The sequence below is a fragment of the Eptesicus fuscus genome, chromosome 23 (assembly GCF_027574615.1).
Source record: "Eptesicus fuscus isolate TK198812 chromosome 23, DD_ASM_mEF_20220401, whole genome shotgun sequence".
In the NCBI taxonomy this organism is placed as follows: Eukaryota; Metazoa; Chordata; class Mammalia; order Chiroptera; family Vespertilionidae; genus Eptesicus; species Eptesicus fuscus.
This window is the reverse complement of record NC_072495.1, coordinates 25,064,782-25,082,344: the sequence shown is the minus strand read 5'-3', so window position 1 is coordinate 25,082,344 and position 17,563 is coordinate 25,064,782. Positions and strand designations below refer to the sequence as shown.

At 38.9% G+C, this 17,563-nt stretch overlaps 1 protein-coding gene across 5 annotated transcripts in view; it reads right to left on the bottom strand.

Moving 5' to 3' along the window:
• Window positions 1-17,563, bottom strand: part of MTMR3 (myotubularin related protein 3) — an 87,763-nt gene that overhangs the window by 39,615 nt on the left and 30,585 nt on the right. For all 5 annotated transcript variants that reach the window (XM_054712702.1, XM_028146758.2, XM_008142446.3 and 2 more), the window contains exons 2-5: window positions 6,885-6,935; window positions 4,857-4,941; window positions 2,391-2,480; window positions 1,894-2,010 (exon numbers count right to left, since the gene is read on the bottom strand). In XM_054712702.1, the coding sequence (XP_054568677.1) occupies window positions 1,894-2,010; window positions 2,391-2,480; window positions 4,857-4,859 (210 nt within the window). In that variant the 5' untranslated portion in view covers window positions 4,860-4,941; window positions 6,885-6,935. The remainder of the gene's footprint in view (window positions 1-1,893; window positions 2,011-2,390; window positions 2,481-4,856; window positions 4,942-6,884; window positions 6,936-17,563) is intronic.

The following is a 17,563-nucleotide window of genomic DNA, read 5'->3' as shown; positions in this document are numbered from 1 at the left end:
ATCCCCAGTAGGGGGTGTGCAAGAGGCAGCTGATCGATGTTTCTAACTCTCTATCCCTCTCTCTTCCTCTCTGTAAAAAATCAATAAAATATACTTTAAAAAAAAGAAAAAAGAAGTGTGTATGAATAGGAAAAAACGTAGTACATCTATACAAGGTTCAGTGCTATTCAAAATTTCAGGCCTCCAATGGGGCTTTGGCATATATTCCCCACAGATAAGGGGGAACTATTGTACATGCCTCTTCATTTGAAGGAAGCACTTTATGGCCTCCCTTTGGCATATCCCAATTGCCAGCATCACTACTCCTGCACTCCAGGGCCATCTAGGATGGCATAAGATTTTATCACACTGCTCAGAATGGTGTGCGTCTAAAAACTTATGAATTATTGTTTTTAATCCTCACCCAAGAGCATGCTTAGAGAGAAGAGGAGGAGGGAGAGGGAAGCGGGGAGGAGGAGAGAGACAGACAGACTGACAAAGAGATCGGTTGCCTTTTGTATATTCGTACATGCCCTGACCAGGGATGGAACCCAAAACTCAGGTATGTGCCCTGACTGGGAATCGAACCACCAACCTTTTGGTGCACAGGACAAAGCTCAACCAACTGAGCCACTCCAGCCAGGCAAAACATATGAATTGCTTATTTCTGGGATTTTCCATTTAGAATTTTCAGACCACAGTTGACCATGGGGGACTACTGTATTACTCTCATTACTCTCACAGTAGCTGGTGGGGGATTTCTGGTTACTGGGATTTTAAAAGAGTTTCTATCCTGTCCCCTCCTATGACAACTATGCAATTCCAATGGACCCTCCTGAACACAGTGCAACAGCATGCCCCTTTCCTGGATGAATCCAATGTGTATTAATAGCTGACGAGCAGAAATCTATGTAACAGCTATGATAGTAGCCCAAATCTAGAAGCCAGAAGGAATTCAGGCCACAATGGCTCCTGGATATAAACCCTTAACTCCAAAGAATAATAATAAATACTACATAAATAATAAATACCGACTATAAAGAAAATGGCAGCCATTTGAGTCTTTTGACATACACACACACAAAAAAAGAATGTGATGAAGGAATTGGGTAACTTTTGAATCAATGAAAAAACTAAACTTAAGTGACAGATAGAAAAAAATCCCAAATGAGCCTCAAAACACACGACCTGAATGATGTCATAATACACTTCTCTGTGCTAGAACCGAAGTGCAGAAAGGCACAATGCTGGCAAATGAAGCAAGAAGAAGGCTTTCATTTGGTGGGAGTACACAAATTTGTGTGCCTTTGTGGTGAAAGGCACATTAACTGAAAACTATTGATAATGGCAGTGTACTGGAAGAACCAGTCACTCAGAGTACCCTCACAACTAACAAGGGTAAATGCACTCTATGGATTGAGAGCCTTCCTTTTCTTCAGGAATACATAGTCCATTAAACAATTAAACATTGTACTTAACATTTATACTTACACCACTATGGAGCCATTAGACTAACTTCATCCTATGATAGTCTGACTGAGCTCAAAGTACATCTCATCATTTGACATTAAGATCCAGGAAATTCTCTCAACTGAGGCAGTAGTTAACTATTAAAGGTTGAGGGATGAAAGTCTATACAGCCTTTGCACTGTTATAAAACTTAATGATACAGCATAACGTAGGGCAAATCAATTCAGTAATACTAAACAATGGACACCTCAGCTGACAACTACGGGTATCCTTTTAAATCAAGCATTGCAACTGCTTGCTAACCTAGTGTCACCTGGGTGCTAAACTGAGAGAAAAGCAGAGCAGTGCTTTCACACCCAACCCTGCACAACACTCCTCTCGCTGAGAACATTAACCAGTTTTCTTACTTTCCTTCTCCAGCTACTTGAGTTGGTAATCACTTACATTAACAAGAGACTCCTTGAACTTGATATGAAGTCTGTAATTAGAAAGGGCAATGATGGCATCCTCAGCACGGCCCACATACTCTGTGCTTTCTCCATGAAGTTCAAGGAAAGGAACCTTCAAAACGGAAGCAGAAACCCTTCAGAGCTCTGAAGCAGTAAATCAAAGTCTTCAAACACAGGTCAGATAAATGGATGATAAAACATCCTCTGTTACTCACACTTAGAATACATAAGTGAGTAAGGGACTGGGTTTATGTCCCCATAATTCGAATATACCTAGTTATTCAAATTCTAGACTACTGAAGGAATGACACAGAGATGAACATCTCAAACAGTCGATTCTCAGGAAATAAGTCTTTCTAAAAGGAAAGATGTTTTCCAGCAGTATTTCTACTATGTGCATAGCTAGGAAAAAAGATATATATTATATAGTACATCACTTCAAACCATTAGCTCACTACTAAGTACTTTCAATCAAGAGTGGCCTGTACTTACCTGAAGATTCTCATCCTCCCGGATCAGCTGCTTCCTGGGAAAGATCTGATTGGCCTGGATGCACTCAAGGCTGTGCCGAGTCTCTTCATCCTGAAAAAAAAAACACACACACACACAACAAACCTATAAATAATTTCAAAACTCCCAGTCACCCATATTTGGTTTTTCTGCCATGTTTTAATAGTGTAATCACAATGGGAGTCTGGTGAGCAAAGTTAACAGGAAAAAACTCAAGAAAAAAATATTAATCCCCAAAAGTGTTCCATCTGATATATATGCGGCGCCTCTACTTAGAAAACACACTGATGCACAAAAAAATCTTAATCAAAGAGGTTAAGAGCATTTATATCAAGCAGTAGTAAGTTGTTAGGACATTACCTGTAAGAGAAACCAAGATATAGTTTTGTTTTTTATTACCTTAAATTCTTACTTTTGAAAGATACATTCTGAATTACTTAGGAATGAAATGCTGTGATAACTGGAATTTATTTGAAAATAATCAGAAGGGGAAAAATAAGGAGGAAATGAATGGGGCATAAATGAAACAGGATTGTCCATGAGGAATGACTGATGAAACTGGGTAAGTGGGGGGGAGGGGGGGGTTCACTATGCCATTGTGTCTACTTTGGTTATATGTATAATTTCCATAATAGAAGTTTTTTAAAAATGCAAAGCATAAGAACCAAATTTCTCAAATGGAAAGCATGTGTGAAACACTATCCCTAGTTTAGTATGTCTTATATTACAGAATAGATTTATTTCTATTAAGGCAATTTCAAAAAAAAAGCAGCAATAAATTCTAACTAAATGGCACTTGAACTAATTATAACTTGCATTAAAATATAGTCTTTTACATTATGAATCCTTATGGTACAGGAAGACAGGAGAGAAAAGCAATATAATGGAAAGTCTGAGTATAAATTATGATGCAATTTATTTACACAAACTTTGTAAAATCAAAAGCCATGTCATGCTCAGCTGACAGCACTAAATTATAATCACTAATTAGTGGGTGGACATTTCTGCATATGCTACTTATCACAATTCCAACAATTCTTTCTACCTCCTCAAAGAGGGAAACAAAATCCTACCTATAAATAAAACTTAAAGGTTTTACTGAAGAGCACTCCTAACCTTAAAACCATAAAACTCTAACTAGTGCGGTTCTCAAAGGGAGGTCTAGAGATTCTGAGACCCTTTCAAGGGGCCCTGGGAGGTCAAAATCCCCTTCACAATAATACTAAGACACTATCTGCCTTTTCTCACTGTATGACATTTGTGTTAACAGTGCAAAGAGAACTGGTGGGTAAAACTGCTGGCACCTTAGTACAATCAAGGCAGAGACCCCAGCAGCACCAGGATGACGGCCACATTGTTGCTAGCTATGTGGAATACAATGACGGACAACACCTCAGGACAGAACAGAACTGCCTTAATAAGCTCCTCTGCTATTCATTGGCATGGCATACATACCATATAAATATGAGGAAAACACTTATTAATTCATTAAAACCTATGGGAAAACCAATAAAACATGATCTAGAAAAATAACATTAAAAGTTCATCTGTGTTTGGGTCTAAGATACATTGTTATACCCATAAACTAAGAAAAAATTGGCCCAGCTTGAGATGAGAGCAGTTACCTCTCCTCCTTTTAATATGAATTTCTGCACAACTAGTTTTTCTGTTTTAGCTTGTTTTTAATTTTGAAACGCATTTTCCATCCATGTCCCTAATGAAGCTTGAAATTAATATGACCTTTTCAATTCCTTTTTTGTGCACCAGCATGAAACAGTCTGCATTTGGGAAATATCACAAGGTAGAAGCAGGACAATATTACAGAGGGCTGTTCTTTTTTAAGTCTTAAAGCTCTATTCACCTATTCTCAGGGTTGATAGAAATGTGGCTGACTCACTGCTGCATCTTTTCTGCCTAAACTGGCCTGGGTCCTAAATGGCCCACAAGTCACTGAAATGTCCATTAAATATCCATGCTCTTTGTAGTCAAATATGTGGGCAGGGGTGTGCAGAGCTGCTCCACCTTCTTTGGGATAAAAATACTGCCTTAAATAACATGGGGAAGGTAGGGAATTGCTTTTATCCAGATAGGTAAATTCATAAAGAATACGTGACCATAGCATAATTCTACACACACTCCAACAGTCTTCATACCTTGCTTCTGAGAAAAGGAAGAAGAAACCTGGAGTCGAAGAATCATGGGTTTTAGTCTCACCTCCACTGACTATCTGAATGAAGGGAGACCATATCTAATAGAAATGAAACGGCTTTAATAACTAGAATATTCTATAATTATTACTATTAAGTAAACAAAACACAAAAGGAGACAAGAGAGTTCTGGAATAGGAAAAGTGAAATGATTCCTTGCAACAAAAATGGGTAACTATGATGTATTAATATTCATTTGTCAGGATCGAGTTCAATTCCAATTTTCTTGTTATTTACTTACCATGACAGGAGGCCCAGATTAGGAGGAGAGATCCCCGTCCCTTCTTCAGTGTATGGCAAAGCTTTTCTTTCCTTTATGCCTGGATCTTTAAAAGGGGGATGGAGGGAAGGAGAGGGACAAAATTAGCAATTTTCCCCCAGTTGGCCATACTTCAATTAACGGAACTACATATACACAGACCCAAAGACCTGACCAGTCAGCCAGAAAATGTTGAATATTACCCAGGAAATTCTCACTAGTCAAATGCAAACTCCATATGCCTTTGTGAAAATCCTCCCGAATTTTGGGCAAAAAAATAGCACGGGCTCATATTCCTAGTGTTGCTAGTAATATGAAAAATGTTATAAGCTTTGGATGAAAATAATAAAGCAATAATAATTAAACCAACATGCAAGTACAAAAACAATACTCTTATAATATTATAAAATGTTTTATCTGTAAGTTCAAAATGGATCCCCCTATCTGTGGGAACCGAACTGGCTTAGTAGGCAAAATTGCCTTATTGCCCCTATCTTACCTAATAATAGACAAACATGTAAATTGACCGGACCTCCGCTACACCCACAGCCAATCAGAGTGAGTATGCAAATTAGAAGGCCAAAGATGCAGCCGCCCAGCTGCTCCAGGAGTGCCGCAGCGAAGACAAGACTGCAGACTCCAGAGTGTGCAGCGAAGACAAAGATGGCAGACTCCAGCTGGAGTCTGCAGCAAAGACAAAGACGGCAGACTCCGGCTGGAGTCTGCATCGAAGACGAACCGGCCGGAGTCTGCAGCGAAGAGGAAGAAGGCAGACTCTGGCCGGAGCGAAGGCCTGGGTCCCAGGTGCCAGAGGAAAACCGGTGCTGGAAGCCAAGGGAAGGAAGGCCTATTGCACGAATCTCTTCGTGCAACAGGCCTCTAGTATTTTATATTCATCTGAAAATTCACATAAACTGTGCTAATACTTTTACCAGGTTTTTTGTTGTTAATCCTCACCCAAGGATATTTTTTCCATTGATTTTTATAGAGAGAGTGGGAGAGAGGGAGGGGGAAAGGAAGAGGAGCAAGGGAGGGACAGGGAGAGAAACATCGATGCGAGAGAGACACATCGATTAAATGATTGATGGCCTCCCACATGCACAGGAGCTGATGATCGAACCTGCAACTCAGGTAAGTACCCTTGACTGAGAATCAAACCCATGACTCTCCGATGCTTATGCTGATGCTCTAACCACTGAGTTACATGGCAAGGCTCTACAGAAGTTTTAACACCTGCAGGCCGATGTTCCCATGTGTGCTAAGCCACGCTTCAGCCTTGTGCATTTGTTCACTTGCAGTGACTGATGAAGGAGATGTTTTTAAAGCCCACTTGTGAGGAGCCTAAAATGCCATGTTCAAAATTCTGGAACAAGAAAATGATTTGAATCTAAAAACTTAAAACCAAAGCAACAACTTCTCTTTTCAACAATATTAGATTATAATTTCCTAGATTAAACAGATGGCAGAAACAAGAGGCAGACGTCAAGAGTTAGGAGTAAGAGATACACACAGGTCTATGAAAAGGACAGGACTGGAGTTAATATCCACACTGAAGACAGAGCTAACAAATTTTTAGAACTTGTTTTCTATTTAAAAATCAAATTAGTGCCACTAAGTCTAGTAACATGGCCTTGGTTCTCGTACAGATATGTAACAACAATTTAATAAATTCAAAATAAGAACCAAGTTCCAATTTAAAAGAACTTCATGTTGTTGTAGAGGACAATCTATTAAAAAAAAAAAAAAAAAAAAACAATTGGGCTACAACTCATTCAATCTCCACTTAAATACAAGTTTCCAAGCAAAGTATATTATATTATGGCACAATTACATATGAAAAAAAGCAATCTTGCTTGAGTTCCAGTGAAAAAACATTTCAAGACTTAACATTAAAGTGAAAATATAAGAGCTCATCTCAATAATTATGTACATACTGTGTACAAGGACAAACAGGTGCCCCAAATTAATCTGTAAATTCATTTTACCGTTTTGGCGGGAGGGGAGACTTACCAAGAACTTCGTCCCAAGAACTTTTTCTACTAGGAGGTTTCACAAGAAAATCTGCAAAAGAAAAACCAGTATTTTTATGAAAAATATCCTAAGAATCAAGTTAAACCACTTAGATCTGCCCACAAGACTTTTCTCTACAAGTTAGAATGCCAGGATAATACATTATCTTTAAAATTGATACAATGTGGACTATTTAGTCAACTGCAGATTTTAGAATGTTTAATTGTTCACAAAATGGATGCAACCAGGCCTCAGCATGCCTTTAGAAACTGCAGAACTACACAGACAAACTTTCCAGGAACATACAGCTATTCCTATTTAAATGTTTTCCTCAATCAATAAAGCATCACTCTGTTAGCTTCTCAGAAAAACATTCACAGCAAACTTGAGTACAGAGGCAATATAAAATAGTTCAGAGGTTTGAAATTGGTCTTTTATTTTTTAATCCTTACCGAGGATATGTTTTTATTGGTTTAAGAGAGAGGGAGAGAGAGAAGGAAACATCACTCTGAGAAACATCAATTGGTTGCCTCCTGCACGTACTCCAACCAGGGATCAAACCCACAACCTAGGTATGTGCTCTGTCTGACTGGGAATCAAACCTGCAACCTTTTGGTGTACAGGATGATGCTCCAACCAACTGAGCCACCCTGCCAGGGCCAGAGGTGTTAAATTTTAAGGAGTAGCTTCACAACTGTCACTATTTTGGGCAAGTTTTCAGCTTTGGCCTTTCCTCATTTATGCCTAATAACCTTTCAGATATCTGAGTGACATGACCTTCCCAAACTAGGATTCTGTGGTATGTTGGGTAGGATTATTCCATGATGGGAAGATTATTTAATCACCAGCAGTAATCAAAACCCAAGCATTTATCAGCTGAATAAAACTACTGTGGCTTAGACTTACTCCCTGAACAGAAGCCCAAACTTCAGCTTTCCTAACACCTTTGCTGTTGAAGTGAACTATAAATGGAAATAGAAACAAGGAAAGTTCAAAAAGTACAGATGCAATCGCCTATCCTAAACTCGGTGTGTGACAGACATTTTGGGGTGGTAGGCACTCTTTAGGCACCGGGGATGCGACCGCGGAGCACAGTCCTAGAGTCAACTGTAATATTCTCAGGGCTGAACGGGCTCCGTGTGACACCCCCTCTACTTATTAGGATCATGCTTTGAAGATAAAAAAAGGAAAAGGAAATATGAAATTGAGGCAGTGTCCTGATTCAGTGATATCTCCAAACAGGATGACTTAAAAAAAAAAAAAAGATCTATGTCTCTTTTCTACCTCTTTTGGTAGAAAAGTCTGCGAGTTTTCAGGGATCCAAACGCAAAATCATCATCAGTGTACCTACCGCATTCCTCTGCCAGCTGCAGGACCCAGATAAACAGCTGAAATATTATCATTTCCTAAGCAAAAACCACAACCTTCTACTTGAGAAACAAAATCCAGTATGTTGTCAGAAACCATTAGCTGAACTCCATGTTATAATCACATTTCTGTATCAAAAAGTCTTTTACTGGTAATAAGTCTCTTGAACCGGCAAAACTTATGATAATGTTCACTGTAAAAAGTAAAATCTCCATTTCAATAGATAATGACCAAAGATCAATCTTGGTAATTCTGTGACCATATGAGTGGTTCGTTTATTTTTTTTTTGGGGGTGGGGGGGTGGGGATACATTTTTTTTTGGGTGGAAGATGTTCTGAATACTTCCCTCCCTCCCTCTAAAATCAATAAATAAAAGTTTTTAAATAAATAAAAGCCAAGCAAGATCATTTTATCTAAGTGCCGGAGGTAGTTCAATATTTATTATTGCTCCAGCATGGGAAAAATGTTTCCTGACTTTTGTTTCTTTTATTGGTTCTGAGGTCTACCTTTAGGAAATTAAGAGAAGGCAAATTCCTGCACACTCATTCATGTCCTACATGCTCTCCGTTAACCTCTGGTGAAGAGAAAAGAAGTAACTTGTTTTCCCCTGCACTCCATAGGTTAAATCGAAGAGAGAGACAGGACAGAGAGAGAGGAGAGAGAACCTTATAATAGCTTCTGCTCTTCTTAACAGCCTATATAATAAAAGGCTAATATGCAAATCGACTGAACGGTGGAACGACCGGTGGCTATGATGTGCACTGCCCACCAGGGGGCAGACGCACAACACAGGAGCTGCCCCCTGGTGGTCCGTGCGCTCCCACAGGGGGAGCGCCACTCAGCCAGAAGCCGGGCTCATGGCAGTCGGACATCCCCTGAGGGCTCCCAGACTGCAAGAGGGTACAGGCCAAGCTTTGGGGACCCCTGTCCCCCAGTGCACAAATTTCATGCACCAGGCCTCTAGTATCATATGATTATCTCTTAACATGAGATTGCAGACTCTGTAACTTGCCTCCTACTGATTAAAGAACAAAACTTGAACTGTATTTTCTGAAAGTAAACTACACTCAAAAAATAGCTATTAATATTATCCCAAACCTAGCTAATCTGCACATTGCTTATTAGTATATTAATATTATATATTAGAAAGCTTAAATGTCCCTCTCACCATCTATAAATACTCTTCAAAGTTCTGGCTCCCTCCACTCATTTTATTCAGAGTTAACAGGCATTAAAATGGACAAGAACCAAAAAAAAAGGACAAGGACCAGAAAGTTGAATATAAATGCATATTCATCCTTTAAGCATACAACTGAACAATGAAGAGAAGAAACAGATTTGAATTTTAAACTGCTGTCATCATAATTAAAAACTGTCCATTCTAGCTAGCCAATAGCTACATTCAGAGGAAAGAGACAAAATTCAAATAGCAGAGGCTATATGCAATGAAGAGCCCACTCTTCTATTGGCCTAGGTAAAATTTATATACTGGCAATTAGATAGCAGGTTATTCATTTTTTAAAACAAACTAATAAAACCCCAAATAATCTTTAATAACACACTATAATGTGGGCTTTATTTAAAAGTAGAGGCCCAATGCATGAAATTCATGCAAGGGGTTCGGCCCTCGCAGCCCTCGCACCCTCGGCCAGCCCTCGCAGCCCCAGCTTCGTCCAGAAGGTTGTCCGGACAGTCGTCTGCTGTTCAATATAATTAGCATATTAGCTCTTTATTATATAGGATGGTAAGTTCAAATACCTACTCTTTTAAAGCAGTTCTCCTCAATTATTAAATAGCCAAAAAACAGAAATTGCCTTGACCAGAACACCATCTTAAGATCCCTTTAAAACCATACAATTCAACAGATCCCCAGAAAAAGCCTGACCCACCCTTTTAAACTACTACTGTTTATCTCATGTAAACAGAAGGACACATGTGACTGCCCTCCAAATACAGGGAGAAAAGGAACTTTCCAGTGAAAGTCAAAAAGTAGAATTTATCAACATGCTTTACTTAGGAAAAGAGGGGCTAAAAAGAAATAAACTCAATTGATTATTTTTCCTAATTTTTTTTTATTTCATAACTGCACTTAAATTAATTAACAACTCAGAAAAACTCAGACTAGTCATAGGTTCACACTAAAAACAAAACCAACCTTAAATTTAAAAAATTCTCAAACTATCATTTTGCTTATTAATTCATAAATCAGTAGGGGAAAAGGGTTTTCTTTCTTAAAAAAGCACTAACTTACTTATATTCACACTAAATATATTTAAACTAGAGGCCCAGTGCATGATTGAATCATGCACGTGTAGGGTCCCCTACACGCTTTCGCTTTCGATCATGGGGGAGCTGGGTGCTTGTCTGCTGGTGCACCAGGCCTTTCAGAAGCCTCCACCCCGCCGGAGGCTTCTGAAAGGCCTGGTGCCTGAGTGGACAGGCACCCAGCTCCCACACTTTTGCTTTCGATCGCGGGGGAGCTGGGTGCCTATCCGCTGGTGCACCAGGCCTTTCAGAAGCCTCCGGCGCCACGAAGGCTTCTGAAAGGCCTGGTGCCTGAGCGGACAGGCACCCAGCTGCTCCGCTTTTGATGGTCCGCGGTGGGATGTGAGCTCGCTGCCCCAGAGGCCCCTTCTGTGCCACAGCACAGCCCTGGCGCAGACGGTGAGCTCAAGCCGCCGCTGGCGACGCGAGCTCAGCGTCCCGCCAGCCCAATCAGCGCCCCCAGCCACCCCGAGTCCTGCCCCGCCCCCCGCGCCTCCTGGCCAATCGCGGGCATAGCGAAGGTACGGTCAATTTGCATATTTGTCTATTATTAGGTAGGATATTGGTAAAATATTCTCTAAAACAAGATGAAGAAGTTCTCAAACATACAACCTAATATAAATCTATATTATGGAGTATATTTTTATATATTAAAAACTTCGGTACTGCCGAAACTGGTTTGGCTCAGTGGATAGAGCATCGGCCTGTGGACTGAAAGGTCCCAGGTTCAATTCCGGTCAAGGGCATGTACCTTGGTTGTGGGCACATCCCCAGTAGGGGGTGTGCAGGAGGCAGCTGATCGATGTTTCTCTCTCATCGATGTTTCTAACTCTCTATCCCTCTCCCTTCCTCTCTGTAAAAAAATCAATAAAATATATTTTTTTAAAAAAACTTCGGTACTATTCAATTCAGCATGAAAAAAAAATCCACATAAACAAGTAATTGGAATGATCAAGTTCACAATAAGCATGTGAACATAACCATTAATAATATCACACCTCCAAGGTCAATCTGAGCCCGTCATATATTTCTTTGCATTTTCCAAAATGAAAATAGTTTGTCAAAGAAACTAATGTCTGAAAGAAACAGAAGGAATAATGTGTATATTCAAGCTCTCTGATAAACAAAATGTTGTATAATGTACAAAATAGCAATAAAAATGAACTAGATCAACATAATACATAGGAATGTGCAAAATGGAAAATATATACAGTATGATTCCATTCAAAAACCGGTAAAACTAAAGTACTGTTTACAAATGCATACATGGGTAACAATACAAATGAAAGCCAAACAGTGATTACCATAAAGGCCAAGACAGTGGTTAGTTATTTCTAAGAGGGAAGGAAGAGAGATACATGTAAAAAGAAACAGGCCTAGCTGGCCTGGCTCAGTGGTTGAGCATCTACCTATGAACCAGGAGGTCACCATTCGATTCCCAGTCAGGGCACATGCCTGGGTTGCAGGCTCAATCCCCAGTGTGGGGCATGCAAGGGGCAGCTAATTAATGATTCTCTCTCATCACTGATGTTTCCATCTCTCTCTCCCCTCTCCCTTCCTCTCTGAAATCAATAAAATATTTAAAATATATATAAGATACTTCTCTTATAAAAAATAATTTACCAAGGCAAATAAATGGCTATTAAATTGAACATTTGGTGTCAATTAAATAAAGTTTTACAGATTATTATTAAATAGTAACAATACAGCCACTGACGTTTTCTGCAATGTTAACAAAGCTGAACATGTATTAAATATCCTCAAGCTGGGCACTGCTTTCTACCCACTTTCTTAAAACCTCTATTTCAGCACTGAGACAACCTAATCTAATGGAATAAAGTCAGGAAACCAGATTTTTATTAAACTCCCATGTTCACCATCCTCAGAGCTGGCATCTAGTACAGGAAAAAGCTCCGGGGTAGGAAGGAAGTCTACTTGCCCCGCATTACTGGGCTCTTAAGTTTGTGTTGTTATGGGTACCAGCACAACAGAAAAACTGTAAGGGCAAGGAATCAAAAAGCTGACCGGATGAGACAACTTGGTCCATGTGATGCGTATATTAATGAGACAGCTACCTAAAAGTTTCCAAGCATGCCCAAATAATCTGACTTTCAAGAAAAACATTATTATGTGAGCCTAGGATCATACTGTAACAAAACGGGAAAAGTTAAGGAATCTTCATTTTTCTTAAATCAGATCATCTTGGTCCAAATTACAAGTGTAAACTACAGAATAAAAAGAAATGTAAATCTATCTAAGGGATTTCAGAATAGATAGCTGGTTTTGTCTCCAGCTTTTAAATGTTCCCGCAGAAATGGATACAAGGACAGAAGGGATTATTTTATCAGACAGTAAATCTAATCAGACAGGTAAATATTTTGCAGAAGTCAGAATTTAAGATTAGATCTCCTGTTTTTCTTCCTTTATTTTATGCCCCAAAGCTGGTGGCAGAGTGGAAGACTATGATTTCTGCTTTTACTCTGCAGTATCACTTCAGTTTCTGCTGTTTTAAACAAAGCCTTCAAAGGAACATCCGTGTTTAAGAATTTAAAATGTACTGTAGCATTGTAAAGACTGTTCGTTTTTAGGCATTCTGGCACAGCTTTAGAGTCAGCCTGACCTTGCCTCAAAACCTAATTCAGAAATTAATTATTCTGTAATGCTGAGTAGGTCATTTGTCATTAACATGCTTCTGATGGCAACAATATCTCATAGTGTTACTGTAAAGATTAAGTGATCTAATACACAGAAGCAACTGGAAGTGTACCAGCACTTAGTAATCACGTACATGTTGGCTAATAAATGCCCTGTCATGTATCAGTAATTAAACCACATACTCTCTAGGTATGCTTCTTGAGCTTTCAAAAGAAATATAATGATCTACCCTGACCAAACAGCCTCACAGGATTATTGGAGAATAAACCAATACAGTTGACCCGTGAACAATGCAAGGATTAGAGGCTCTGACCCCCACCAGAGTTGAAAATCCACACATAACTTTTGACTCCCCCAAAACTTTACTAATAGCTACTGTTGGCCAGAAGCTTTACTGATAGCATATATGCCAATTAATACATATTTTGTACGCTATATGTATTATATATTATATTCTTACAATAAAGTTAGAAAACAGGATATATTTTTAAGAAAATCATAAAGTTTATCTGCATTTTCTCAAATTGTTGTAAATCTCCAAAAAAATTCCAATATATGTATTGAAAAAAATTCATGTATAAGTGGACCCTTGTGGTTCAAACCCCTGTTGATCAATGATCAACTATATACATTAAAAAACTCTTAAAAGGTCTTCATTATAGAAGAATCTATTACTTAGTTCACAAGAAAACAACAGTTAAAATACTGGATACAGAACTCTACTTAAATACTATAATAAAACAATATAGGCTTAGTAAAACTAGTCTAAAAGAGTATATAAATACTTTGTTCAACAAAATCAAACTGAAGAAATACCATTATCTTTATATTTAAAAGCTAGAATTTACTAAATGAAGAGCCAATCACTGAGCTACGTACTTTTCATACCTTGTAGCCTTTACTCTTCACAGGACTGCTGAGGTAGGTACTGCTTAGCCTATTTCACAATGATGCCTCCAAGTCTCTCAAGGAATAAGTTGTCCAAGGTCAAAGAACTAGTACACTTCTATAACCTAAAATACCAGTGTACTTAGCACTGTCTACTCTAGTAAATGTTTGCTAAAATTAAAAATACCAGGACAGAATGGACACATCACCATGATGTGACATGATCACCCAAATGCAGTTTTCCCCTACAACAATGATAGGATCTTTCCAACTTCTACAAATATGACGGTGTATAATAAAGTTCTGGAAGTTAGATATTAAGGAAAGAGATATAAATTTTACATTAAAATGCAAATGTAACAAAAGAAAACTCCAGAAGTTACATGTACAAGAAAAAAAACTGGGCTCCAGAATATCCAACAGGGCATGGAAAACCAACACCTTCCTTGGGCACTCCACTATGGATAGCTGCTCATCTGGTTAGATGTGGGCAAAGAATTTTAGTGTCCTGAGTTTAATTTTCACAAAAAATTTACTCACTTCCAGAGATATTATACATAATATGTCTTTATGCATAAATTAATTGCCCTAAAAATGTGTACTGTTACAGGGAAAGCAGATAGGAGAATAAATGTGGCTTGGACAAGCATAGTATATCATCTCTGCAGGAGGTGGCGATAAGGGACAACTAAAAATTCTATTGGGAAGCTTGCATGATACCACTATACCAGCGGCGCTAGTAAAAAATTCTGTTGGGTTTAGAGTATCATCTTGATACTTTACAGTATCAATGTATAAAGGCCATTAACAGACTAAAGTCTGATTAGTACCTCCTTAGTTAAAAAATTATGTGAAGATACATGCTGTAATTCCTGGTGACAACAACCAAATGAAAAAGCAGGTTGTACTCTAGTCCTAGGTAAAGTATATTCTAAGCATGAGGAAGGCTGCACAAAACTACCTTAGAATGATGTTATTAATAATCTGAATTATATAATTTACTTTGCTCAATTCCATGCCTTCCAAGCAATCCTATTATCTATAACTAGAAGCCTGGTGCACGGAATTCATGCATTGGGAGGGGGGGTCCCTCAGCCCAGCCTGCACCCTCTCCAATCTGGGACCCCTTGGGGGATGTCCACAGGGATCGGGGCTAAACCGGCAGAAGGACATCTCTCTCGCAATCCGGGACCACTGGCTCCTAACCCCTCGCCTGCCTGCCTGATTGCCCCTAACTGCCTCTGCTTGCTTGCCTGCCTGATTGCCCCTAACTGCCCCCCTGCCGCCCTGATCACCCCTACCTTGGCCCCTGCTGGCCTGATTACCTTACCCCCTGCCAGCCTAAACAGCTCTGCCTCAGCCCCCAGCCTAAGCCACAGTCTGGCCTCCCTCTGCTGGAGGCGACCTGGCCAATCAGGGAAAGGCGCCGCCCACATCACCCTGCTGCTGCTGCCATTGGCGGCCACCATGGCTGCCTGAGCCTCAGGCTGGCCCTGGGCAGCAGCAGCCACCATCCAAGGCTTGCCTGAGCCTCAGGCAGCCGCTGTGGCTTTGTCTGGAAGGACGTCCAGATGGTCGTCTGGAAGATGTCTGCCCTAATTAGCATATTACCCTTTTATTAGTATATAGATAATAAAAGGGTAATATGCTAATTAGACCTGACAACCTTCTGGACAAAGCTGGGTTCCAGGTGCCAGAGGGAAGCCGGTGCTGGCAGCTGGGGAAAGGAAGGCCTACTCTTGCACAAATTTCGTGCATCGGGCCTCTAGTAACTTTAATAATAGGGTAAGTATGCCACTCCAGTGCTCTAGTAAATTTATAAATAAAACAAAAAAGAAACTTTTTAAAAAGAACTTTTACTATAAAACTAAAAAACAAAGGTACTTAATAGTGATAGAAGTCAAAATAGTGATTTCTCTTTACAGTATGTACTGACTTAGGAAAGGGTGGAAGTCTTAGTGGAGGAGACTCAATCTGGATGTAGTTACATGGGTCTATACATATGTAAAAAGTTATCAAGATTTAATTTAAAGGTTACTACATTATTATATGTATATTATTTCTCAATTTTAAAGAAAAAGAGTTAAAACAAACAGAAAGTACTTTCAGAGAACAGAGAAGTTCTCAATTTAAGTCCAAGAACTATAACACAAAAGACTGACAGGGATTACACTGGCACTCAAGATTTATAACCAGCCCCTATAATCTTGATTAACATGAGTATACCACTGAGGTGGGTATTTTAAAAAAAGAATAACCACTGCAGAGCTTTGAGTAGAAGGTGTGCAATGCAATGAGATAAAGGCACATGCAAAGAAAGAAGAGCTGGCTCTCAGGAGTTCCCACCAAATAACATAAAATCTTGATGAATCCGTAACATTAACTGTCTTTGCAAAAGGGCTAGAAATCAAATTAGATACACTCCCCTCTACTGTTTTAATCTACTTGAAAATAAAAATTTTAAATATGGAAAGGTTTTTTTCCCCTTTTAAGGAGACTACAGAAATGGAAAATTATTTTTTAAAAATACAGCTTTGGCAAAAACTAAACACTTATCATTTGGGATGTTGTCCTTTATCAAAACAACGTCTGTATGTATAAGACAATGTAAACCAAAATCAATGTATGTAATGGTAAATACAGCAGTACAATGAAACTAACATTTAAGAGGCAAGTATGGAAATAGATAGGGGTAGATCAACTACTGCTATCTTCATTCCACTAGGCTATCTCCTTTCAGAGATGCAAGTACTGTTAACCTTGTTGTGTCAGTATTTCCACTGTAGAATTTAAAACAAAATCTTTTTCTAATTAGTGAAGTTGCAGGTCACCATTCAGAAACTACTCTCAACTCTAAATAAATTAAAGATATTTTAGCCAACAACTAGTTCATCCTTTTTAAAGTTCACTTTCTTAATAACAAGCTAAATATAATCATAAGCTCAGAAGTCCACACAAAAGGTCTGGGAATGATCATTTTTATAAAGTTATGTAATAGGCAAAACTAATCTATACTGACCAGATCAATGGTTTGCTGGGGTAAAGGGGAGAATTGACTGTGAAAGAGCATTAGGAACCTTTTTTGGGGCAATGGAAATATTCTATATCTTGAATGAGGTAATGGTTTTATAAATGTACACATCTGTCAAATTATACTAGGTTACTTCTGTTATACACAAATATCTTAAAGTTGATTTTAAAAGTATACACACAATTTAGGCTTTTAGAAATAACTGGAAAATCAAACGCTAAGAAAAAAATTACTAAAATGTATTTAACTGAAAAGAAATGAAAAAGTTATTTGTACAGAAGCCAATCTAGGTGCCTCCCAGAGTGACTTGGTCCTCACCTGCTCTACTCTACACACACTACCACCACTCCTTAACCACTTGCTCAATGCTACAAGCTTTTCAGTCAAAATATGAAACTTCACTTGAAGCATTAGAGATACCTTTAAAAATTACAGGTTTAAGACAATAACAAATGCACACTTTCCTAAAGCA